At 43.0% G+C, this 25177-nt stretch overlaps 1 protein-coding gene across 9 annotated transcripts in view; it reads left to right on the forward strand.

The window, feature by feature from the left end:
- Window positions 1-25177, forward strand: part of pknox2 (pbx/knotted 1 homeobox 2) — a 435336-nt gene that overhangs the window by 395977 nt on the left and 14182 nt on the right. For all 9 annotated transcript variants that reach the window (XM_068053838.1, XM_068053847.1, XM_068053843.1 and 6 more), the window contains one exon: window positions 22937-23013. In XM_068053838.1, the coding sequence (XP_067909939.1) occupies window positions 22937-23013 (77 nt within the window). The remainder of the gene's footprint in view (window positions 1-22936; window positions 23014-25177) is intronic.

Here is a 25177-nt window from a genome sequence, read left to right on the forward strand (position 1 = left end):
ACACTCCTGACGTGTCTTGTAGATGGTGGACAGGCTGTAGCGAGTCAGGAGGTGAGTTACTCACCACAGAATTCCCAACCTCTGACCTGCTCTTGTAGCCACGATATTTATATGGCTGTTCCAGTTAAGTTTCTGGTCAATGGTAATCCCCAGGATGTTGATAGTGGGCAATTCAGCGATGGTAATGTCACTGAATGTCAAGGGGAGATGGTTAGATTCTTTCTTCTTTGAGATGGTCATTGCCCGGCACTTGCCTGGCACGAATGTTACTTATCACTTATCAGCCCAAGCCTTGATGTTGTCCAAGTCTTGCTGCATGCAGGCATGGACTGCTTCAGTATCTGAGGAGTTGGGAATGGTACTGAACACTGCAATCATCAGCGAACATCCCCACACCTGACCTTCTGTTGGAGGGAAGGTCATTGATGAAGCAGCTAATGATGCTTGGGCCTAGGACACTACCCTGAGGAACTCTTATAATAATGTCCTGGGGCTGAGATGATTAGCCTCCAACAACTGCACAATCTTCCTTTACGAACATACGAATTAGGAGCAGAAGTAGCCATTTGGCCCCTCTAGCCTGCTCCGCCATTCAATAAGATCATGCCTGATCTGTTTGTGTTTGGAATTCCACATTCCGATCTATCCCTGATAACCTTTGATTCCCTTGCCAAACAAGAATCTATCTACCCCCGCCTTAAAGTTATTCAATGACCCTGCCTCCACTACCTTCTGAGGCAGAGACTTCCACAACCCTCTGAAAGAATAAAATTCTCCTCATTTCTGTCCTAAAAGGGCAACCCCTAATTTTAAAACAGTGCTCCCTAGTTCTGGATTCTGCCACAAGAGGAAACATCCTTTCCACATCCACCTTGTCAAGACTGTTCAGGATCTTATATACTTCAATCAAATCTCCCCTCACTCTTCTAAACTCCAGTGAAAACAAACCCAGTAACACCAACCTTTCCTCATAAGACAACCAGCTCATTCCAGGTGTCAATCTAGTAAACCTCCTCTGAACTGCCTCCAACGCATTCACATCCTTCCTTAAATAAGGAGACCAAAACTGCACATGGTATTCGAGATGTGGTCTCACCAATGCCCTGTATAACTGAAGCATAACATCTTACTTTTATTTTCAATTTCTCTCATAATAAAGGATAGCATTCCATTAGCCTTCTTTATTACTTGCTGTACCTGTATACTGACTTTTTGTGACTTTGTGGTAGGTATGACTCCAACCTGTTTTCTTCCTGATTCCCATTGACTTCAATTTTGCTTGGGCTCCTTGATGCCACATGCAGTCAAGTGCTGCCTTGATATCAAGGACAATCACTCTCATCTAACCTCTGGAATTCAGATCTTCTGTCCATGTTTGGACTAAGGCTGTAATGTGGTCAAGAGTCAGGTATCCCTGACGGAACCCAAACTGTGCATTGGTGAGCAGATTATTGCTGAGTAAGTGCCACTTGATAGTTGACGACGCCTTCCGCCACTTTACTGATAATCGAGAGTAGATTGATGGAGCATTAATTGGCTGGATTAGATTGTCCTGCTTTTTATGGACAGGGCATACCTGGACAGTTTTCCACATTGTTGGGTAGATGCCTATGTTGCAGTTAATTCTGGAGCACAAGTATTCAGTATTACTGCCAGGATATTTTCGGCCCTGTTGCCTTTGCTGTATCCAGTGCCTTCAGCTGCTACTTGATATCATGTGGAGTGAATTGAGTTGTCTGAAATCTGGCATCTATGATTGTTGAGCCCATAGGAGGAGGCCAAGGTGGATCATCCACCCAATATTTATGGCTGAAGATGATTGAAAATGCCTCAACCTTGTTTGCACTGATGTGCTAGACTCCCCCATCATTGAGGATGGGGATGTTTGTGGAGCCTCCTCCTCCGGTTAATTATTTAATTGTCCACCACCATACATGAGTGATATGGCAGAGCTTCATCTGATCTGTTGGTCGTGGGATCGCCTTAGCTCTGTCTACAGCATGATGCTTCATTGTATAGCATGTACGTAGTCCTGTATTGTAGCTTCACCAGGTTGGCACCTCATTTTTAGGTATGCCTGTTGCTGTTCCTGGTATGCTGTCCTACAATCTTCTTTGAACCAGGTTTGGTCCCCTGGCTTGATGGTAATGGTAGAGTGGGGGATATGCCAGGCCATGAGATTACAGGTTATGGTTGAATACAATTCTTCAATTGCTGATGGCCCACAGCACCTCATGGATGCCCAGTTTTGAGCTGCTAGATCTGTTCTGAGTCTATTCCAATTTGCACAGTGGTAATGCCACACAGCACGATAGCTCCAGACAAAAATAATATAATCATGCAAAGAATTATTCAGGAAGTATAGTGACTCTATTCATAATATTAAACACAGCCATAAGTGGGTTGAAATCATACTTGCATTTTTCGCAGGCACCACATTAGTGTATTTATGGAATTTCTCTATCTGCTATTTTTTTTAAGTCATTAACCAATTTAAAATAACTGGTTATCATCCTAATTTAAATAATGGATGAAGCACTTTTATACAAATGCATTAGTATTGTTCTCACTAATGTCACATTACGAGGTTTCAAGACAAAAAGTGTGATAGCATTGAATATCAGTGTGTGACATATGTGGCTTCCATTTAGAATTTTAATTGCTATTTACAATAATCTTAAAAAAAGAAGACTGCATTTGCTGACAATGCAACTACTAGGTGGCATAGTACTGGCACATGCGCAAATGCAGCCTCATCAACAGAAATGTCGCTGTCTGCGACTTCTCAGACAGCTGCCTGTAATAAAGATGGCGCTGCTCAATTTATCACAACAAAATTTGAATCCAAACCCCCTCACCCCTCAATGGCCGCGATTGCCGCCACCCCACCCACCACCCATACCACCAACCATACCACCAACAGTACCCTCTTGCAAACACCGCTGCTGTTCCCCGCTCCCTCCTGTGATTGCCGCATTCAGTTTCCTGCACCCGCCTTCTCGCCGCTCCATTCTGCCATTCTCTCCCGTGCCCGACTGGTTATCGTTCCCTCTTGCCGCTTGCTCCCCGCCTCGCCGCCCGGAGTAGCGGCAGGTTGGTGGGGTGGGGGGGGTTGGTGGTGGTGGGGGTTAAGTAGGGGGAGTGTTACCCGCCTCGCTGCCTGGTGTAGTGACGAGTTGGGAAGTGAGTGGCGTGATGAAGCACCAACCAGTCGGGAGTGACAAAATGGAGCAGCGAGTGGGAGGGAGCGGGGAAGAGAAATGGCAATTGAGGTGCCGATTGCGGGAGGGAGCGGGGAAGAGAAGCGGTGATTGAGGCTGCGTTCCGAAACTCGCGTTGGAGACTGAAGTCCCTTTGCATGATGGCGTATTCGCACTCATGCGTGCATTAGTACTGGCAAGCTGCAGAGCTCAGGTGCATTTTGCGCGTGCACAAGGATGAGTGCATTCCGTGCATGTGCACAGTTTGAGCTGCAGTGATGACATCGGCGCTGTCAGGAGACACTCCAAGAAAAGAAAGGGCTGGTTAGAAAATAATCTTGCACAGAGGATAATAAGAGTGTGAAATCCACTGCAGAGTCCACAGATTCCTTTATAGGGAATTAATTGATAAAGGGAAATATTAAGAGTATGGAGAGGAGAGTGGAATTACACTAAGTGGCTCATGTGCAGAATTGTTGGGTCCAGTTTCTTGTTTTCTATGCTGTAGAGCTTTGTCACACTTCTTCTTTGGCCTCCTTGTCTCGGGAGACAATGGGTAAGTGCCTGGAGGTGGTCAGTGGTTTGTGGAGCAGCACCTGGAGCGGCTATAAAGGCCAATCTAGAGTGACAGACTCTTCCACAGGTGCTGCAGATAAAATTGGTTGTCAGGGCTGTTTCGTAGTTGGCTCTCCCCTTGCGCTTCTGTCTTTTTTCCTGCCAACTGCGACTCCCACACTTTAGCCCTGCCTTTATGGCTGTCCACCAGCTCTGGCGATCGCTGGCAACTGACTCCCACGACTTGTGATCAATGTCACAGGACTTCATGTCACGTTTGTAGATGTCTTTAAAGTGGAGACATGGACGGCCGGTGGGTCTGATACCAGTGGCAAGCTTGCTGTACAATGTGTCCTTGGGGATCCTGCCATCTTCCATGCGGCTCACATGGCCATGCCATCTCAAACGCCGCTGACTCAGTAGCACTAAATGGGGCTATTTGGCTCTTAGTATATTTGCTGGTTCTTTGTTGGAGCAATTCAAAATTAATCGCACTGTCCTGCACTCACCCCGTAGCCATATCTCTTCTGCTACCTTAACTTTTCCATTTAAAGATGTAACCGTGTTGGCTTTTAATAGGCCCTGTGACAAAGCAGACCATGCTCTAAACCCTCTGCATAAAGGTATTTCTCCTAACTTATCTCATCACTCTCCTGAATAGAGTCACAGACATAAACCCCTTTGGTGCCTCTGTCCAATGGACAGCTGGACATTGGTGCCTCTGTCGAATGAATAGTCTTTTGGAACCACTGTTTTGCTTCATTCTGTGACGTTTGGGCTGTATTTTGAAAAATTAGTATTGAAGATGTAAGATGACTAGCGGCTAGTTTTTCTTTCCCTTTTGTCCCCAAATAGAGGAAAACATAACCCTTAATATACTGTTTCTCCAGCTGAAAATTACCATTGCATTGAATATCTTGCATTGAAACAGAGGGAAAAGGCCATCCCTTTGGCTGTTTTATGGCTCTATTTCAGGACATGAAAGTACTAAAGTGGAAACTGCTACAGCACAGAAATTGGTCATTCATCCCATGGGGTCCATAATAGCTTTACTGCAATACAGCCACCTAGCCTGATCTCACTCTCCTTCATGTTACCCACACCCCTTTCAATATTCCTCCTTTTCAAGCAACAATCTGATGCCAATTTGAGAGAATTTATAGTTTCTGCATTAACAACAGACCATCCTTTGTGTAGATTTTTTTTTCCCAACATCCAAATCCTTACCCTACAATCCTTGCTGAATGAGGATGCAGTTCCATTTTGAATGCTGTGATCAATTCAGTCAGTACTGTACTTGGGTGGTAGCATATTTGAAAAGTTAATGACTGAGAAGAAATAAGTTACAATGTTAATTTGACGTGTGGATTCCTCAGTTTGTCAGGAAAAATTTCTTCTGTGCATAATGTGCAGATATTTTTGAGCTCCTTTATAAATATGGTTATAATTTCACTATACATGACGCACACAGCAAACTTTCCTCACTTGTCTGTTCATTTTGCATTAATGAGCTACTAACAAGATTACATTTGCAGAAAATATATGTTTCCAATTTTTGCATCTTTGCAATTTCATTAACAAGCTACTGAATGGATGTGCAGTGGAGGGGACTGTGGGGTCTTTCTGGACAGATGGACTAAGATGGGCCAAGCAACTTTTCTCATCTGTAATCTTCCTGCGATCTTGTATATTACAGAAAAAGAGGAACTTTCCTGTTTATCATTCAGAAATTTCAGTCTCGTATCTTCATTATTGATTTCTTTTGTTGTTGTACTACTTTGAATTACAAGGTAAATTAAGTCATGCACTCGAGGGAAGTGTAAGTCAAAGATTCAACACTGCGGTGCTGTAGTCTAGCTGTGGCTGTGCTTCGTTTGAATGTGTATCCCGGTTGGAAGTGCAAGATCAATTTATCCTTGTATCTCTGCTTAATTTTTATGATGCAATAGATACTCAGAACACTAGCTGTTTAAATGTAGATAGTAAGGAAGCATTTTATTTCTGAATTGGGATCATATGTTGAAATGTTGTGCATATCTCAGGAATTCTATACAACGGATGTGGTTTGGCACAATCGGAATTCTCCAGTTGGGTTAGGTATGGCTCTCGAGTGCAGAGTTCCAAGTTCTTTTCCATTAACTCACCCACTATGTGCTTTATTCTGATACCATGAGCTGTTGCTTTAATCCACACTGCACAGATGCAGTAAAGCCACCAGCTGGTGCGACTCCAGTTCATGAAACCGCAGGGAAAACAAACAGCAAAAATCGTCTATAGCAAAAGTAGTCTTCGCTCATGAATAACATCATCCATGACTGTATTTGCTTCTGGCTTATACTCTGGAAACTTTACTTCAGATGATAATTCGTCGCACCACTTGCAGAGTTACAAATTCATTGCCTTCCTCCCTGACACTGGGGTACTTAAAATGTCCATGATGAAAAGACCACTCAACCCATTAACCTTTTGCCAATCCCTCTATTACTGTAACACTTTCTCCCTAGCATCCAATTTGAAAGTTCTTAAATTCTGTGCTTTCACCTTACCTGGCAGATTATTCCAAATATTTATTGCCATTGTTTAAAGAAATTCCTGCTGGTATTTGATCTCAATTTGTGTTTCACTTGTTTATATTTATGACACCGGTCCCACTATCCTGTCTTGATTTAATGCAACCAATTGATCTGCTACAATTGGTGGCCCTGCAATAAAAGATGTGGTGAAGTTCTAGGTGAATAAATTGAAAGAGTAATTATAATTAGTAAGGAAGTGACTGCTTAAAATTGCATTTTTTAATGTAGTGATTAAATGTAAATAGTGAACTAGTGAGAAAATTAAATTTACTGAGTAGCTTATTTATTCCTACTGTTGAAAATTCACTCAGGCCAGTTGCCCAACTTTCCCATCCTTTTTGATTACCCTCAATTCCAGCCTTCTCTCATTTCCCCCAATATCCATCCATCCTTTTTTTGATGAAACATATCTCCTTGCCTCTTGAACTCCTTTATACTGTCTGATTCAATGGCTTTCCTTGAAAGTTATTCCAAGTTCATTGCCCTTTCCATTAAATATTTTGACTTTCATCCCAACATTTAGTCCTTCCTTAACTGAATGTGCTAATTACATGGGCAATGCACTAATTGGTCATTCTTCATATTTCCTTATTCGTTCTTCATTGTGAACATAACATAACAGGTGTTAGCAGCTATCAACCATGCTAGCTCCAAATGCCCAACATTGGTACTGATTCACGTCGGCTAGATCCTGTAGCTGAGCTATCTAATGTAGAAGAAAACACAAGTTGGCTTTTCACATTGTGCTGGTTTGATGGTGAGTTTAGACTTACTGTTAAAAAACCACTCTAACAAGAGCAATTAACCAGCATTCCAACCCCTTTGGTTGAGCCTAATTCCAGCTTCCTGTAATCTCCCAATATCCATCAATCCCTTTTTCAGTTGAAATATAGCTTTTTGTGTTGCGTGGAAATACTATCCAGACGTTTTAACTCACTGTCCCGTGCGTTCTACAGGTGTAAAACTAGGTTTCAGATCACATTTAATTGGTTCCCACAAAGGAATAGCATTCCTGAATCATGAGGTGTGAATTACTGAACTATGCCTTTGGCACCTGGTATAATTGTCGGGGTTGGTGTCTGAGGGTAAACATTAAGAACATATGTAAATTGATGTCAGATGGTGACTTTATTGAAACTGAGGCCATCCCAAAGTGCTTTACAGCAATTCAGTCAGTATTTTTAAAGTGCAGTCACTGTTTTAATATAGGAAATACAGCAGCCAATTTGTGCACAGCAAGATTCCACAACATGCAATATGATAATGACATAGTTTAACGTCTTATCAAAAACAAATGGCATCTCCGACAGGACACTACACTGGAGTGCCAGTCTGAATTTTGTGCTTAACACTCTGGAGTGGGACTTGAACTTTCAATTGGCTGATTCAAGGTGAGCGTGCTACCACTGAGCTGCAGCTGGCACCTAAGAGATCATTTATAAGAAATAGGAGCTGGAGTAGGCAATTCAGCCCCTCGAGCCTTCTCCGCCATTCAATACGATCATAGCTGATCTCATCTTGGCCTCAACTCCACTTTCCTGCCCGTTCTTCATAACCCTTCAACCCATTACTAATTAAAAATCTGTCCTATCTCCTCCTTAAATTTACTCAATCTCCCAGCATCCACCGCACTCTGGCGTAGTGAATTCCACAGACTCACGATCCTTTGAGAGAAGTAATTTTTCCTCATCTCTATTTTAAATCTGCTACCACTTCTCCTAAAACTATGAACTCTTGTTCTAGATTGCCCCACAAGAAGAAACATCCTCTCTACGTCTATTTTGTCAGTCCCCTTAATCATTTTCTATACCTCAATTAGATCTCTAATTTTACAAACTCTAGAGAGTAAATGCCTAAACTGCTCAATCTCTCTTCATAAGACAAATCCCTCATCTCTGGAATCAATCTAGTGACCCTCTTCTGAACTGTCTCCAATGCAACTCCATCCCTCCTCAAGTAAGGGGACTAAAACCCCAGCTGCAGTCTCACTAATGCCTTGTACAGTTGCAGCAGCACTTCCCTACTTTTATACTCTATTCCTTTAGCAATAAATGCCAAAATTCCATTTGCCTCCCTTATTACCTGCTGTACCTGCATACTAGTTTTCTGCGATTCATGCACGAGGACACCCAGATCCCTCTGCACCAAAGTACTCTGAGGTTTCTCTCCATCTAGATAATAATTTGCCTTTCTATTCTTCCGACCAATGTGGATAACTTCACACTTATCCACCTTAAACTCCATCTGCCAAATTTTGGTCCATTCACCTAACCTATCCATATCCATTTGTAAATTTCTTATTTCTTTATTGCAACTTACTATCCCACCTATTTTAGTGTCATCTGCAAATTTGGCTATAGTACCTTCTATCCCTGCATCCAAATCATTAATATAGATTGTAAATAGTTGGGGCCTGAGGAGTGAACCCTGTTACATCTTGCCAACCAGAAAAAGATCCATTTATCCTGACTCTCTCTTTTCTGTTGGTTAGCCAATCCTCTATCCAAGCTAATAAATTGTCCCTAACCCCATGTGATCTTACCTTGTGTATTAACCTTTTGTGTGGCACCTTATCAAATGCCTTCTGGAAGTCCAGATATACTACATCTACAGGATCCCCATTATCCACTTTGCTTGTTACATCTTTCAAGAACTCTAGCAAATTAGTCAAACACGATTTACCCTTCATAAAACCATGCTAACGCTGATGGATTGCGTTTTGACTTTCTAAATGTCCTGTTATTACTTCCTTAATAATGGATTCTAACAATTTCCCAACGACAGATGTTAAACTAACTGGTCTATAGTTTCCTACTTTCTGCCTCCTTCCCTTTTTGACTAAGGGCTTTATATTAGCTTTTTTCCAATCCGCTGGGACCTTTCCCGCATCCAGGGAATTTTGGAATATTATAACCAATGGATCCACTATCTCCACTGTCACTTCCTTTAAGACCCTAGGATGTAGGCCTTCAGGCCCTGGGGACTTGTCTGCCTTCAATCCCAATAGTTTGCTCAGTACTTTTTCCCTAGTGATGATGATTGTTCTAAGTTCCTCCCTTTCTATAATCTCTGCATTACCTGTTACTATTGGGATGGTATGAGTGTCCTCCACCGTGAAAACTGAGGCAAAATACTGATTTAGTGTCTCTGCCATTTCTGTGTCCCCTCTATTAACTCCCCAATTTCATCCTCCAAGGGACCAACATTCACTTTAGCTACTCTCTCCCCTTTTATATACTCATAGAAGCTTTTGCTATCTGTTTTTATATTTTGCGTTAGTTTTCTTTCATAATTTACCTTTGCTCTTTTTATTACTTTTTTAGTAAACCTTTGTTGATCTTTAAAAGTTTCCCAATCTTCCAGTCCGCCACTGGCCTTTGCAATATGGTATGCCATTTCTCCCATACCAATCTTTGAGCCTCGCATTTACCTCTTTAATCTTATTGACCCTGTGCCAATTAGCTCATGGCTCAGGTAGTAATCTGGAGATTATTACCTTTTTGGTTCTGCTTTTTAATTTAGCCTCTAGCTGCTCATATTTCCTCAGCAGAACCTCTATCCTAGTTCTACCTATATCGTTGGTACCTACGTGGACCACGACAACTGGATCTTTCCCCTCCCACTCCAAGCTCCTCTGCAGCCCAGATGAGGTATCCTGAACCCTGGTACCAGGTAGGCAACACAGCCTTCGGGACTCTCAATCCTGGCCACAGAGAACAGTGTCTATATCCCTAACTATACTATCCCCGATTACGGCTATATTTCTCTTTTCTCCTCCCACTTGAACGACTCCCTGTACCACGGTGCTATGGTCAGTTTGCTCATCATTCTTACAGTCCCTGCTATCGTCCACACAGGGAGCAAGAATCTCGAACCTGTTGGACAAGGCCAAGGGCTGAGGCTCCTGCAACACTACCTCCTGGATCCCTCTACCTGCCTCACTCATAGTCATACCCTCCTGTCCCTGGCCACTGGCCAAATTCAAGGTAGTTAATCTAAGGGGTGTGACTGTCTCCTGAAATACAGCACCCAGATAACTCTTCCCCCTCCTTGATGTGTCGCAGTGTCCGAAGCTGAGACTCCAGCTCATCAACTCTGAGCCGGAGTTCCTCGAGCAGCCAACACTTGCTACAGATGTGGTCACTAGAAATCACAGTGGGGTCCAGCAGCCCCCACATCATGCAGGTACAACACATCGTCTGGCTCTGCATCCCTGTTTTATTGAATTAGATTTTAATTCATTTCTTAAAATTCCGACTGGTCTTTAGTTTTTTAATTCACTTTAGTTTTTAGTTTATATACTAATAAATCAATCAAGTCTTACTCTACATTTGATTTCAATCAAATTAGATAAACAGCTTTCCTGAATACTGACCCCAGCTGCTTTCTGTTTCCCTGCTCTCACTGTTGAATGTGACGTCACTCTGATGTCACTTTTCGATTTATTTTTTTCCCCCCGGCTCTGTTCCTGCTGTGTTTTCTGTCTCTCTCTCTCTCTTTCCGGTCTCCAGGTTCTTGGTGCGCTTTTTAAAGCTCTGCTCCTGCTGTGTTTTCTCTCTGTCTCGCTTTATATTCAGTTTATGATCACTGCACAGCCAAAATGAAATTGAGACTATAAAGGGAGTGATTCTCATGTAGTACACGGTGCCAGACCCCTGTCTGTAATAGCAGTGTAAATGCAAAGTAACATGCAGTCAGAGATGTTTTCTCCCTATACCTCTGAAGCCACTGACACGCATTGAATTACTAGCGGCTTCTCCACTATGTAAAGACAATTTTTTCCTAGCCATTTCAATCTGACACTTTTCACTGTCTTTTTGTGCCTGTAATTCCTTCTCGAACTTTTCCCTCTGGAAGGCTCACTCTCTCTCTCACCTGAAATTCCAACTCTACCCTTCGCTCTTCCAGGCAAATTTTTGCTAAGGTACCTGGCCTGTTTCAAGTTCTATATCTTCTGCCTGTTCCAGTTCTGGGATGAGGGAGAAATGCTCAGCCAGCATTTTTAGCACCTTTGGTCTTTTTGCCCTTTTCCTCACACTGAGTTCCACCTGGTTAGCTACTACTCTGAGCTGTTCAATGGTTAAGGTAGCTAACCTATACCAAGTTAAAACCTCCTGTTCTATAAATGTTAAAGTCAGTCATTCTATTTTCTATGTTTAATATACACGAAACAATTTCAACGATTGAACTTCTTTCCATTTGCTTCCAATTTATTTTTTTAATGTCAGATTCAGCTCATTTTAGTCCAATTGTTTCAGATCCCAGACGAGCCCCCAATTCTGTTACAGACAGAATTGAGATAGAACTGAAAACCCAGTTCTTTCCCATTTACTGTTGGTAATCAGTGAGTTTTTGACATGGAAGATATGTGTGTCTTAATTCCTGAGTGTATGGCCAATTTGAATAACCAGCAGCACGCTTTTCATGGGTTTAAATAAAGAGGATTAATTTTATTCACACTTTCAACCTGAAAGTCTAACACCTCCTCACTCTGCTCACTCTCATACACACACAACCCCCTCGAGAAAGAACGCCATTAAAAAGAATAGTGCACGTTTACAAATTACAAGCAAAGGAATAGTTCATAAGTCACGCGATATGGCTTGTCTTGGGGAAAAAGCATGCGTTGCAGGCCTGATGAAGAAGGCATTTTCACTCCTGAAGTGTAGTTAGGTGGATTCGCTAGCTGGAGTCACATATCGAAGTTGTTGCAGGATTCTCTTGAAGAGGTGGATTTTCAGCAGGACACAAAGTTAGTGGCTTGAAGTCTCATTAGTAGGAGGTTGGCTTTCTGTACTGGTGAACTTGAAAAGGAACAAATTCAGAGACTTTAAGATGTTGCAACCTCCAGTTCTTTTAAGGCATGATGGTACTGCCTTGTCTGCTTTTTCTTCAGTCTGCATTTTAAAAGATTTTTAAAAGGAGACCAACATGGCTGCTCCACTATATGACTTCTCACGGTTCCTTTTCCAAATATGGTGGGGGTCTAGGTTGATTAGCCTAATCCTGCATTATTGTTGTAAATTATTCATCCTGTGGAGGGTTAGGGTAATCATCTTCTTTGTTTCAGGGGAAACCCATTCAGTTCAGGAATGTCTCCTGATGGTTTCAGGATGGGCGTTGATGACACCTCTTTGTCTGGAAGGTATTCTTTTGTTCTTTCAGACAATGAGTCAGCTTTTGAATACACAGGCCGAAGGTCAATTTTGCAACCCATGTACACTTTTAATGTCCATTGTGATTCATTTAAAACAAGAGGAAAGAAGATGCTATGCTGAATATAGTCCATGCTTAAAGTTATTAATAGAACATGCCTGTACTGGGCATGACTCTATATATTATATACGCACATAAACAGTTACTGCATGAGCCACATCTAAACAACTCCCCGCTCGTGTGACCTTCACTTACAACTTCTTAAGGTGGTCCGCTCTTAAGGTCGTCCCACAACACGCTTGTAGTCACAGTCTTCTGTCTCTGAGCACGGATCAAATCCGAAGTACCTAACGGAAGGGATGTGACTGCCTCCTGGAACAAAGTGTCCAGGTAATTGTCCCCTTCCCTGATGCAATTCAGTGTCCGAAGCTCGGACTGCAGTGCATTAACTCTGAGCCGAAGTTCCTCGGGCTGCAGACTGCACCTGCTAAGGCCACATTCACCTGTATGAGATGCTGAGAAACTCAAATATTTAACATTATCAGATTATGGATCAGCTCTGTCCCTAAGGAACAGAGGAAAGGAAGAGGAGGGAGCTTTAGCCTTGAATGCTGAGACTCCAGAAGTTTGGGGGATGGAACAAACCATGGGAGAGGGGTAGATTGGCAAAGATGGTGAAAACTGAGGTCCTCAAATTGCCTCCTTTTTCAAAAGTGGGCATTACTTGTTTGAAGATTGCTGGAGCATGTCTAGATCTCACACCAAAAATGGTTCAAAAGTGGACATATTACTGTTCAGAATCAATATCATCTACCTCCAGCTGATCAGCCGCTATAAACCTTTGAAGGTTCCAGGTCTCACTTTTGCTGTAAAAATGTCGGTCGAGTGTGGACAGAACTATTATATGGGAAATGTTATCATATGTTGCGTGTTTGCAATCCCTTGCATAACCCATAACATGCACCACATCAGCATCTGTCACTCCCCTAGATAAATATGATTCAACTTTGCAAGGAAGGCAGCATGATTTGTCTGTGATGGACTTTGTATAGGATGGACTCAATTGGAGACATGAAGTATCCAGGTGTTATGAGTTAGGGTTTGTGATTGCTGGTTGACATTTTGTTACAAAATTGATCGTATTTCTCATGAAGGGTTTAGAAGTCGGAAATCTGGACTGTCTGGCCATAGACTTCCTTCAGTGCAGGAAGCAAGGGATGCACAGACCAAGAATGGCAAATTGCATTGCTGGCGAAACGAGCTGTGCATGTGGCTCTCTCCCTAGCTATCTCTCTACTCCTCCTTTCTCATATGATTCATGTGTTGGGGCAAGGGCTTGCTGTGCTGTACTTTAAAACATTCTCTATTAATTCTACGATACTTGTCAGAACAACTGGAAGCGACAGGATCTAGGAAGATAAACGACAGTGGAATGATCTGCTTTGTTAAAAGTTTGTATGCCTTTCATTCCTGAAAGGGTGAAGTTTAAGGCTTGGAGCCCTGACGGCGAGTGATGTATGAGGTTAGAGAGCTGCTTGACAGATTCTCCTATACATTACTTCAGGCCCCAATTAACACTGATTCGTGCAATTAGAAGCCTTCATGGGGCTTGTGAAGCAGGCTCGGCTGCACATTCTAATGAGGCCCTGAAGGGGGTTAATGATGATGTTGCCTATGGACTATTGAAAACAAGAACCTAAGCAATTTGTACTGCATTAGATACCTTTAATGCTCTTTGTTTCCAGTACCATTTGTGCATTTATGGCCCCAAGTAGATCAGGCTCAGCATTTCTCTGTGACTGTGGAGGACAACTAAGGATGTTTGCTAACAATTTGATCCTGGCAACAAATTAATTTTTAATTTGATTGCAAGTTATTAAATTTGACCAGTCCTGATTTGTATAGTAGGTGCATCCTAAACGTTTGACTGAAAGACACTCCAAATAAATTGAAAACAATCTGTAGATATTGGCTACTGGGTCGCAACCCTCTCCACCAAGCTCCTGTATGCCTGCCATTAATTAGTCATATGACACTGTACAATGATTGAGGGTGCTCAGAATGTGAAAAATGAAGGAAGGAAGAACAGGAACAAAATTATTAATATTCTGTGCCTCTGCAATCTGCACCAAGCTAAAGTATCTTAAAGACGAGCTCATGAAAGCCAGCACCATGTAACACAGGGACACTGAACAGAGCTAAGGGTGAAACAACGGAAGGTAGCTACAAGAATGCACTAGTTACTGCCAGCTCTATATAACATTGTAGAGCTCGCCCTGGTAAGAAGTTGTTTTTGGTAAATCTGATGCTGCTCCATTGATTCCAAACTGAGTTTGAGTATTTATTGAGTGTACACCAATGGAGCAAATTTCTTTAAAATAAAAGCAAAATACTGCGGATGCTGGAAATCTGAAATAAAAACAAGAAATGCTGGAATCACTCAGCAGGTCTGGCAGCATCTGTGGAAAGAGAAGCAGAGTTAACGTTTCGGGTCAGTGACCCTTCTTCGGAACTGACAAATATAAGAAAAGTCACAGATTGTAAACAAGTGAGGTGGGGGTGGGGCAAGAGATAACAAAGGAGAAGGTGTAGATTGGACCAGGCCACATAGCTGACCAAAAGGTCACGGAGCAAAGACAAACAATATGTTAATGGTGTGTTGAAAGACAAAGCATTAGTACAGATTAGGTGTAAATACACTGAATATTGAACAGCAGCAAGTGCAAACCTGAAGAAAAACAACCTGAAAAAAACAGTGGGTAAGCAAACTGAACAAACTAAGATGAAATGAAATAAATGCAAAAAAAGATTGTAAAAAATGTAAAAAAGAATGTAGAAAAAAGGAAGAAAAAATAACTAAAAATGGAAGTAAAATGGGGGGCTGTCATGCTCTGAAATTATTGAACTCAGTGTTCAGTCCGGCAGGCTGTAGTGTGCCTAATCGGTAGATGAGATGCTGTTCCTCGAGCTTGCGTTGATGTTCACTGGAACACTGCAGCAATCCCAGGACAGAGATGTGAGCATGAGAGCAGGGGGGAGTGTTGAAATGTGTGGCCTGGTCCAATCTACACCTTCTCCTTTGTTATCTCTTGCCCCACCCCCACCTCACTTGTTTATAATCTGTGACTTTTCTTATATTTGTCAGTTCCGAAGAAGGGTCACTGACCCGAAACGTTAACTCTGCTTCTCTTTCCACAGATGTTGCCAGACCTGCTGAGTGATTCCAGCATTTCTTGTTTTTATTTTTTAGAGCAAATTTCTTTGTTTGCTGCAGTCAACAAAAATCTTTCATTGGTGCCTCAGTTAATTCTTCTGCTCCGACTGTCTACTCACATCCTCGGGAGGTGAAGCTTGAAGTGCAACTTGTACTATCCATCCTGCCAACCTGTAATGGAACCTGTTACTGTCTTTCATAATACACTGCAATGAGTTCCTCAGTGTCGCACCAGAAATTTAAAATAGGATTCTAAGAGGTAAGAGTGCTATCTTTAAGCTGAGGCCAACACATGCTACAAAGCCCCACAGGCTGCAAATAAACCATTAAAATACCAAGATTTTGACCCATCATTGCTTGATTTAAAAGCTAATGTATCACACTCACGTAAAACTGCTTCATTTCACCCTTCTCCCACCCCTCCCAAGCTGAGTTAGAGAGATTTAAAGATTAACATCAAAATAAAATGCAGTCTTAAAATCAGTCTCAGAGGGGGTGTCCAAACAATGGCCTATGGGATATGTGGTAGGTAAAGCTCTCTTTGCTCTGGCACTTCTTGCTCTACTTGGTTTGCCAGTTTTCAGCTGAGTGATTTGAAAAGTCTGTTCCTTCATTGCTAAAGAAATCTTTAAGTCTCTCTAATTTAGCTTGGGTGGGGTGGGGGAAGGGTGAAGTGAAGCAGTTTTATGTGAGTTTGATACACAACATTAGTTTTTAATGGAGCAATGATGGATCCAAATGTTGGCATTTTAATTGTTTATTTCTAGAGTGTGGGACTTCGTAGCATGTCTTGGCCTTAGCTTAGATTAGATTTTTTTAGATTAGATTAGAGATACAGCACTGAAACAGGCCCTTCGGCCCACCGAGTCTGTGCCGACCATCAACCACCCATTTATACTAATCCTACACTAATCCCATATTCCTACCAAACATCCCCACCTGCCCCTGTATTTCCCTACCACCTACCTATACTAGTGACAATTTATAATGGCCAATTTACCTACCAACCTGCAAGTCTTTTGGCTTGTGGGAGGAAACCGGAGCACCCGGAGAAAACCCACGCAGACACAGGGAGAACTTGCAAACTCCACACAGGCAGTACCCGGAATTGAACCCGGGTCCCTGGAGCTGTGAGGCTGCGGTGCTATAGCACCCGACTAGAAACAGTCTTCCAGACACAAAAACATCTGTTGAACATAACCCTTTGTTTCCTGCCAGTGAGCCAATTTTGGATCCAACTTGCCACTTTCCCCTGGATCCCATGAGCTTTTAATAGCGCTCTTACCTCTTAGAACATCATGGGCTCAAGCCCCACTCCAGAAATGTGAGCACACAACTTATGCTGAGACCTCAGTGTAGCACCGAGGGAATGTGGATGCTACGTTAAACCTCTCAGGTGGACGAAGACGATCCTATGGCGCTATTCCGATAACTGTAAATTCTTCGGTGTCCTGGCCAATAGTTATCCCTCACCCAACATCATTAAAATGGATTATCTGGCCATTGTCTCTATTCAAAGAGGAAGGGAGTTGTTATAGATTTAGGGAATGGTGTGGCCAGGAAGGGATTTACGGCTAGGTGAGGAGGGGGTCTCAGGCTCCCCTCTCTTGCCCTTCCTCTTATTTGACTGCAACAGGGTTTATTCCTCTTTAAACAGTGGTTGTGCTTACCACCTCCGTGAGCGTTTTATCTTTATTGTGCTTGTGAAAGAACCAATCAGACAGGTTTTAGATCCATCGAGAGATACAGCACTGAAACAGGCCCTTCGGCCCACCGAGTCCGTGCTGACCATCAACCACCCATTTATACTAATCCCATTTTCCCCTCTCACATCCCCACCTTCCCTCAATTCTCCTACCACCTACCTACATTAGGGGCAATTTTTTAAACAAAAGCCAATTTACCTATCAACCCACAAGTCTTTGGCATGTGGGTGGAAACCGGAGCATCCGGAAGAAACCCACGCGGTCACAGGGAGAACTTGCAAATTCTGCACAGGCAGTACCCAGAACCAAACCCGGGTCAATGGAGCTGTGAGGCTGCAATGCTAACCACTGCGCCACTGTTTGAGTTTAAACACGAAAGAGGTAAGTTTATTATACTTAACACTCTAACCCTGATTTAAAAATACTAAAAATAAACTACACATTCACACGAGAATCTCACACACACAAATAGATTACAGAGGGAAAAATAGATTTGGTTGGATTAAACTCCAGAATAAATAGAACTTAAATACACAGTCTGTAAAGTGGATGATCCGATAGTCCTTGGCTGAAGCTGTATTATTGAGGTCCTCACTGGTCAAAGTGCACTTTGGCTGGTCTGCTTTGCTCAGGGTTTTCTTGAAGGCCGAATTGCAGTTGGCTCTCTTCCCCTCGTCGCTGGCTGTATCAGACTGTAAGCTTGGAGAGTCCCCCAGTCGCTAACAGTTTTGATGTTTTCTGGGGAGAAAGAGAGAGAGAAAGGGAAGCCTGCAGCCTTCTCTGCTACTGCACACTCCTTTACTGCTTGCCTCTTTGGCTGTGTAACAACGCTTCTGTTTGTTCAGAGATGGACAGGTGGTCACATGGTTCCCTCAATCTCTTTTGTTTTTAATGAGGTCCAAAGTGTAAAACCCAAAACCTTTCTCAGGTGGGGTTGCCAGGATTTACCACCTGGAGTGATGTTTCTATTTATGAATGCCTCGAGATGGTTTGGAATGTCCCGCTAACGAGGGTGATCTGGCTGATCTTCTCAGTTAGCCAAAGCATTGTTCCAGGTAGGCTTCTTGATGGACTTTTTGTTTCCAATTCGGTCTCCCGGTATTTCAGATGCAAATTGTAGTGGCCATCTTGGCTGCTAGTTTTTTAAAAGTTAACTTGTAGGACTTTTTCCATGAAAAGTCTAATGTAAGTTTCCAGCTGATGAAATTATTATTTCTCATTTGGCATATAGGGTTTTTGTGACAAGTATGAAAACTTTAAATTCGGTGACTATTAGAATTCCCTGCACTTTGAATGGTGCCATGGGATCATTTATGTCCATGGAAATAGGAAGATGGAGCCGTAGTTGAACATCTTATATGAAAGGTGACACCTCCAACTATACAACACTCCCTCAATCTTGCACTTAAGTATCAATCTATCTTGTGTGCTCAAGCCCTAGAATGTAGTTTGAACCCACAACCTCTGATTCCGAACTGAGAGTGCTATCAACTGAACATGTGCACTTTATGTACTAGGATACTGTGATACTCCTGCTCAGTTGGTGACACAAGTCACTTCCAAGCAGAGGGTCTTTCTTGATGGACAACTGGGTTGGAGATGAGGCTACAACAAAGGTATTGAAGCCAATGCCCTGATCTGTGATTCCTTCGAAAACTGCACTGCCCTGGGCCAAATTTTGCTGTAACAGGGCATCAGTTAGACTTTTCTTTGCACGTTTAGGTTTTTACACTCTTCGCATAGCAAGTTACTGTAAGTACAAGCTGATAACATTGCAGCAAGGGAAACAGAACAAACAACTGTGTATCTCCTTAACCAATCAGATTGGAGGATTGTGATATAAACAACACAAGGATTGAGAAGGAAGTGTAAGTTAGAGTGGGTGAATTAAATGTCAAATCAGGTGCAGAAAGAGAAATAGAGAAGGAAAGAAGGATTGGATGAAGAGAGAGAGGAGTCAAAAAAGTATGTTTTACATTTTAAAATCTCCAACAATAATTCAAACCTGAGAAAATGAGATTCCACATCAGAAATAGTTGATTTTCAGTGACATAGAGGTTGATTGGGAGTGATTAACACTTAGCACATCATTCAAAGGGTAGGGAGATTTGAAATTATTTGACTTAGCTTGGTGATGAATTTAATTTGTATCTACCTCGCAAACTGCGCATCATTCAATGCATTTCAATGCTGATGCAGGTAGTGAGATGCTGTTTTTTTTATTTTTTATTTATTTTATTTTATTTAGAGATACAGCACTGAAACAGGCCCTTCGGCCCACCGAGTCTGTGCCGAACAACAACCACCCATTTATACTAACCTGACAGTAACCCCATATTCCCTATCACCCCCCTACACTAGGGGCAATTTGCAACGGCCAATTTACCTATCACCTGCAAGTCTTTGGGAGGAAACCGGAGCACCCGGCGAAAACCCACGCAGACACAGGGAGAACTTGCAAACTCCGCACAGGCAGTACCCAGAATTGAACCCGGGTCCCTGGAGCTGTGAGGCTGCGGTGCTAACCACTGCGCCACAAAGCTAATGGCAAAGTGGCACAACTCGGATAGCAGCTTCTGGGTTTCTGCATTTAATCACGTATGTGCCCCTTGCCTGAAGTTGCTGTACCATTTGCGGATAAATAACAGAGTGCCATTAGCCTTACTGGATTTTGACAGTAAAATCTGGCTCAATATTTCCAGTAATGAATCTCTGCTATGCACAAGTTCAGGAGTTAACAGTTTTCCCCCTTGTACAATGCTTTTGTCACACCAGGAAGTTGTGGCCTGTTGCTGAATTGCAAATATATCTGTACAATACAATAACTGTATATGAAGAACAGCATCACCAGAACGAACTTAATCATTGTTTGCTATCTGATTTGTTAATTTTTGGAATGTAATTTGCTGGCCTGGATAGTTGGACTTTTTCCTGAATCCCTATAAGTTGCTAGAAGTGAGAGCTGAAAATGCCGTGGTAAAAGAAACAGAGCATCTGAACCTTGGTGAACACTGGGATAAACAGTGTGTCTCCTTAACAATGAGATTAAAGATTGAGAAATAAAACGAGGAAGGTCTGAGAAAAGGGGTGAATTAGAGTGCGGGAATTCAATGGCAGATTGCATACAGAAAGAGAAATGAAGAGAGGGAAGGAAAGATTGGGTTAAGATAAAGGAAATGCAAGAAAAAAAAATTAGGCTGTGTTTGCTGACAATGCAGCCACCAGGTGGTGCAGTACTGGCACATGTGCAAATGTAGCCTCATCGACTGAAACATCACTGCGACATCTCAGGCAGCTGCCAGTAATAAAGATGGCGCTGCTCAATGTAACATAAAAAAATGAATTAAACCCAAACCCCCTCAACCCTCAATGCCCACGATCACCGCCTCCATACCCCCCCCCCGCCCCCCCCCAACAGTACCCTGCTCCCTCCCACAATCGCCGCCTCAATTGCTGCTTTCTCTTCCCCGCTCCCTCCTGCGATCACTGCTTCTCTTTGCCACTCCCTTCCGCGCCAGTCTGCTCGCCGTTCCCTCCTGCTGCCCCGACTGCTCACCGCTCCATCCTGCCATTCTCTCCCGCTTCCGACTGCTCACCGCTTCTCCCCCTGCTCCCCTTTTCCCCCCCCCCCCCCCCCCCCCCACCCTCCCCACTTCTCCGGGCGGCGAGGCAGTGTGCAAGTGGTGAGGAGGGAAAGCGGTGAGCAGTCGGGAGTGGGAGGGAACAGCAGGATGGAGCACAATCAGTTGGGAGCAGCAGACGGGCACAGGAGGGAGCAGCGAAGAAAAGTGACAGTAGAAGGAAACAAGATGGCAGTCACGGGAGAGAGCGGGGTACTGTTGTGGGAGAGGATAGAGGCAGTCATGGAGGGGCGAGTCAATGCTTGGATGTCATTATGTAGTGATATCAGAGTGTGCATGTGCGGAATCATACTGGACGCACTGATGACATTGCTCTGCCTTGTCAGGAGACACTTCAAAAAAAAAAATTAAAATTAAAAATTTGACATTTTAAAGATCTCTTTAAAAAAAAAATCTCCAACTTGAAGGAATGAAACTCCACACTTTTAATTGTTTACTTTCTGGGCCAGAGAGGTTATTTGGGAGGTCATTAACAATGATCACATTGTTGAAATGAAACTTTTGCTATTAATTGCAACACTTAATTTTCTATGATGAGTTTAATGGGCAATTAATGTGCAAATACAGCAACTTCATGAAACTCAGAGGGAGATTAAGCATGAGATGTCATCTTGCAAAGCTAATGACGGGGTGGCAGAAATCATCCTGCAACTTGTTGGTGTTTCTTCCTTGCCACAAATTTCTGGCCAATTGACACATTAATAATGGTGTGTTCAGAAAATTCCACCCCATAGCTTTACTTTGCTTCTTCCTCTTTCTCTTCATCTTTCCAGAAGGTGTTGGGAATTGTTCCACCAGTACCTCACCGTTAGTGGCTAGTTTTCGTCTGTGTCCCCCTCTCCCTCTTTCTCTCCCTCTACCCTAAGAGGACTGAGGTCAATACTCCCCACTTGCCTGGATGAGTGCAGCTCCAGCAACACTCAAAAAGTCTGGCATCATCTCGGACTTAACTGGACCAGCCATTTAAATACTGTGTCTACAAGAGCAAGTCAGAGGCTGGGAATTCTGTGGTGAGTGACTCAGCACCTGATTCCCCAAGCCTGTCCAACATCTACAAGGCACAAGTCAGGAGTGTGATGGAATACTCTCCACTTGCCTGGATGAGTGCAGCTGCAACGACAGTCAAGAAGCTCGACACCATCCAAGACAAAGCAGCTCACTTGATCAGCAGCCCATCCAACAGCTTAAATATTCACTCCCTCCACCACCAGCACACAGTGGCAATAGTGTGCACCATCTACAAGATGCACTGCAACGACTCACCAAGACTTCTTCCACAGTACCTGCTAAACCCGTGACCTCTACCACCTAGAAGAACAAGGGCTGCAGGCACATGGAAACACCACCACCTGTCAGTTCCCAACTTATTCATCAACCTGACTTGGAAATATATCGCTCTTCTTTCACTGTCGCTGGGTCAAAATCCTGGAACTCCTTTCCTAATCGCACTTTGGGTGCACCTACACCACGTGGACTACAGCAGTTTAAGAAAGTGGTTCGCTACCACCTTCTCAGTGGCAGGTAGGGATGGGCAATAAATACTGGCCTTGCCAGCGACGTCCACATCCCATGAGCAAATAAAAAAAAAAAAAATTGCAGCTTCACCACTGGCCCACTGATCAGATGACTGCACAGACAAGATCGGACCTCAAACCCTCCTGGTCTGTTGACTCAGGCCTATTATTTTAATTGCCAAGCTTAAAGAGTTCTCGATTCCTTCAGGGCTGCTAGGCGAGAGTGTAAGCTCAAGCCAACTTGAGCAACATGTCCCCAGGGCAGCCTGGGGCAGCTGTGTTGTCTCCACGATGAGTTTCTCTGTGAGAACTAGCAACTGCTGGGCCCGTAAATTGGTGCAGCTGTTCTGATGGGACTGTTTTGTTTTTCCCTTTAGCATCCGTACCCAACAGAGGACGAAAAGAGACAGATAGCTGGACAAACCAGCCTCACACTCTTACAAGTCAACAACTGGTAAGTGCTCTTTGAAATTTCTGCAGAGAATGGGGACGGAAGTATATTTGTTTTATTTCCATAATTTTAATGACCTGTGTCATCTTTTGAGATGAGCCAGCTGACAATAGAATAACGAGCTATGGGAGCTCAGGAGGGACCAATCCTGGCCAGTTTCTCAAGCCTGCAAGTTTAGTAATCTGATCGGACTAATCCCCACTGAAACAGCTGAGATCAGCTACTTCTGCACAGGCACTCTCAAGCTGAGGAACTTCCCTTATATTGGCTCGGGTTTAAATACTTCAATTACTAAGTTTTAAAGAGTTCTGTTCGACCAGTCCTAAGGGGAGCAAGAGCATAATGTGGAGCGAACTGAGTAACATGGCTGAAGGTTACTTAGCTTGTAGCAAAATCCAGTGATTACAGGGGAATTTATTATATGGGGCTCCTGCTCTCCTTTTTGATTGATAGATCCTCTTATCTCCTCCAAGTCTTGGCCACCTTTGATTAATATATCAGAAATGCTTTTTAATATGATAATTAGGAATGCAGCCAGTGTACAGGGTTTAAATCTCGCATCTGCCATTGTGCTAAGGCAAGTATAATTAAAATTTACAAATTTTGTTTTAATTTAAAAATGTGTTCCTTAGTAACAGCAGGTGAACTGTTTCTGAGAATTTAAGGGTAATCTTCATCCTCTGTGCTCTCTGCAGAGGAGTTCAATCCTAGAACACACATGGAAGTATTGGGCACAGAGGACAATGTGCCCATTCCACAATCTGCCCAATTTCTGTCTGTTTAAATTACACTTTAAATAAATGTTCTAAATTGCCATTAGTTGGGAAAAGCTTAAAAGAGTCAGAATCTTGAAGCACAGAAGGAGGCTATTTGACCCATCCTGCTTGGGCTGGCTCTTTGAAGAGCTATCCAATTAGTCCCACTCCCCTGCTCTTTCTCCATGGCCCTGTAATTCTTTACTTTTTAAGTAAATATCCAATTTCCTTTTGGAAGTTACTATTGAATCCACTTCCCTCTACCTTTCAAGCAGTGCATTCCAGATCATTATAACTGGAAAGATGGAAAGATTCTCCGCATCTCGCCCACGTTCTTTTGCCAATTATCTTAAGTTTGTTGCTGACTCTTTTGCCAATGCAAACAGAGCAAATAAGGAGAAACTATCAAAAACCCTCATAATTCTGAACACCTCAATTAAATGTCCCTTTAATCGTCGCTCTAAGGAAAATGGTCCTAGCTTCTCTCGTCTCTCCCCACACAAGTCCCTCATCCTTGACACCAAAGTGGAAATTATTTTAAGCACTGTTTAGAAGAATGGAAATAAGGTTTGCAGTCTTTGGGATAACTTTATTGAACCCTCTATTTTCCAGTGAGTCATTTAAAAAAAAAAATGTTTCAAGGGATTTTATTTCTATTGTTTTAGGGGAAGATCCAGTGGATAGAAAGAGACACAAATTTACAACTGACCATACAAGCACAGCTGCTTATTACTTTGATATTGAGGGATCTGCGTTGCTGTGTAAATGGGGCAGGTCCCACAGCAACAGGGAGCCTAGGGCAGTATATTAGAAGTGGTTCTTCAAAGTAAAGAGATCAGGAGAAAGCTAATGTACCCAAGGGATCTTCTCCTCTGCTTACAGACTGTTCCTCTTTAGCTTTGCCAGTCAACCGAGGATATATTTGGTTCACAGTTCACCTGAACAGTAAAATAAGATGATGTTAAAAAGCTAAGTCAAAGGTTGTGAAATGGTAGTGGAGGGGCTGGAGGCACAACCTGAGCTGTTCAAGGGGGCCTGGGGAATTGAGTATTATGTGAAGGACTTGAGCCGCAAGCACTTTGGGGGTCTGAGAAAAGGAGTGGTACGTCGGGGTGCTGGGGAACAGAACTACACATCAGAGCATGTGTGCGTGGGTGTGCAGGCAACCACGTATTATGAGGGGGTCAAGGCATTCTTTTTATCTCTGTTCTTATACGGCAACAGTAAATTTTCCTAAGCCAGATGCTTATCTATTCTTAGTTGGCATGTAGTAGTTCCCAGCGATTTGGGTCAGACCAGGATGAGATGTGTAGTTTGGTTCATGATGGGTGTTGCCTTCACGTCAACCTCACTGAAGAACAAATGACCATTTGTTGCATGCACCCCTTTTGCCAAATCTCTGCTGCTCAATA

This window comes from Heterodontus francisci, chromosome 22, assembly GCF_036365525.1.
Source record: "Heterodontus francisci isolate sHetFra1 chromosome 22, sHetFra1.hap1, whole genome shotgun sequence".
Taxonomy (NCBI): Eukaryota; Metazoa; Chordata; class Chondrichthyes; order Heterodontiformes; family Heterodontidae; genus Heterodontus; species Heterodontus francisci.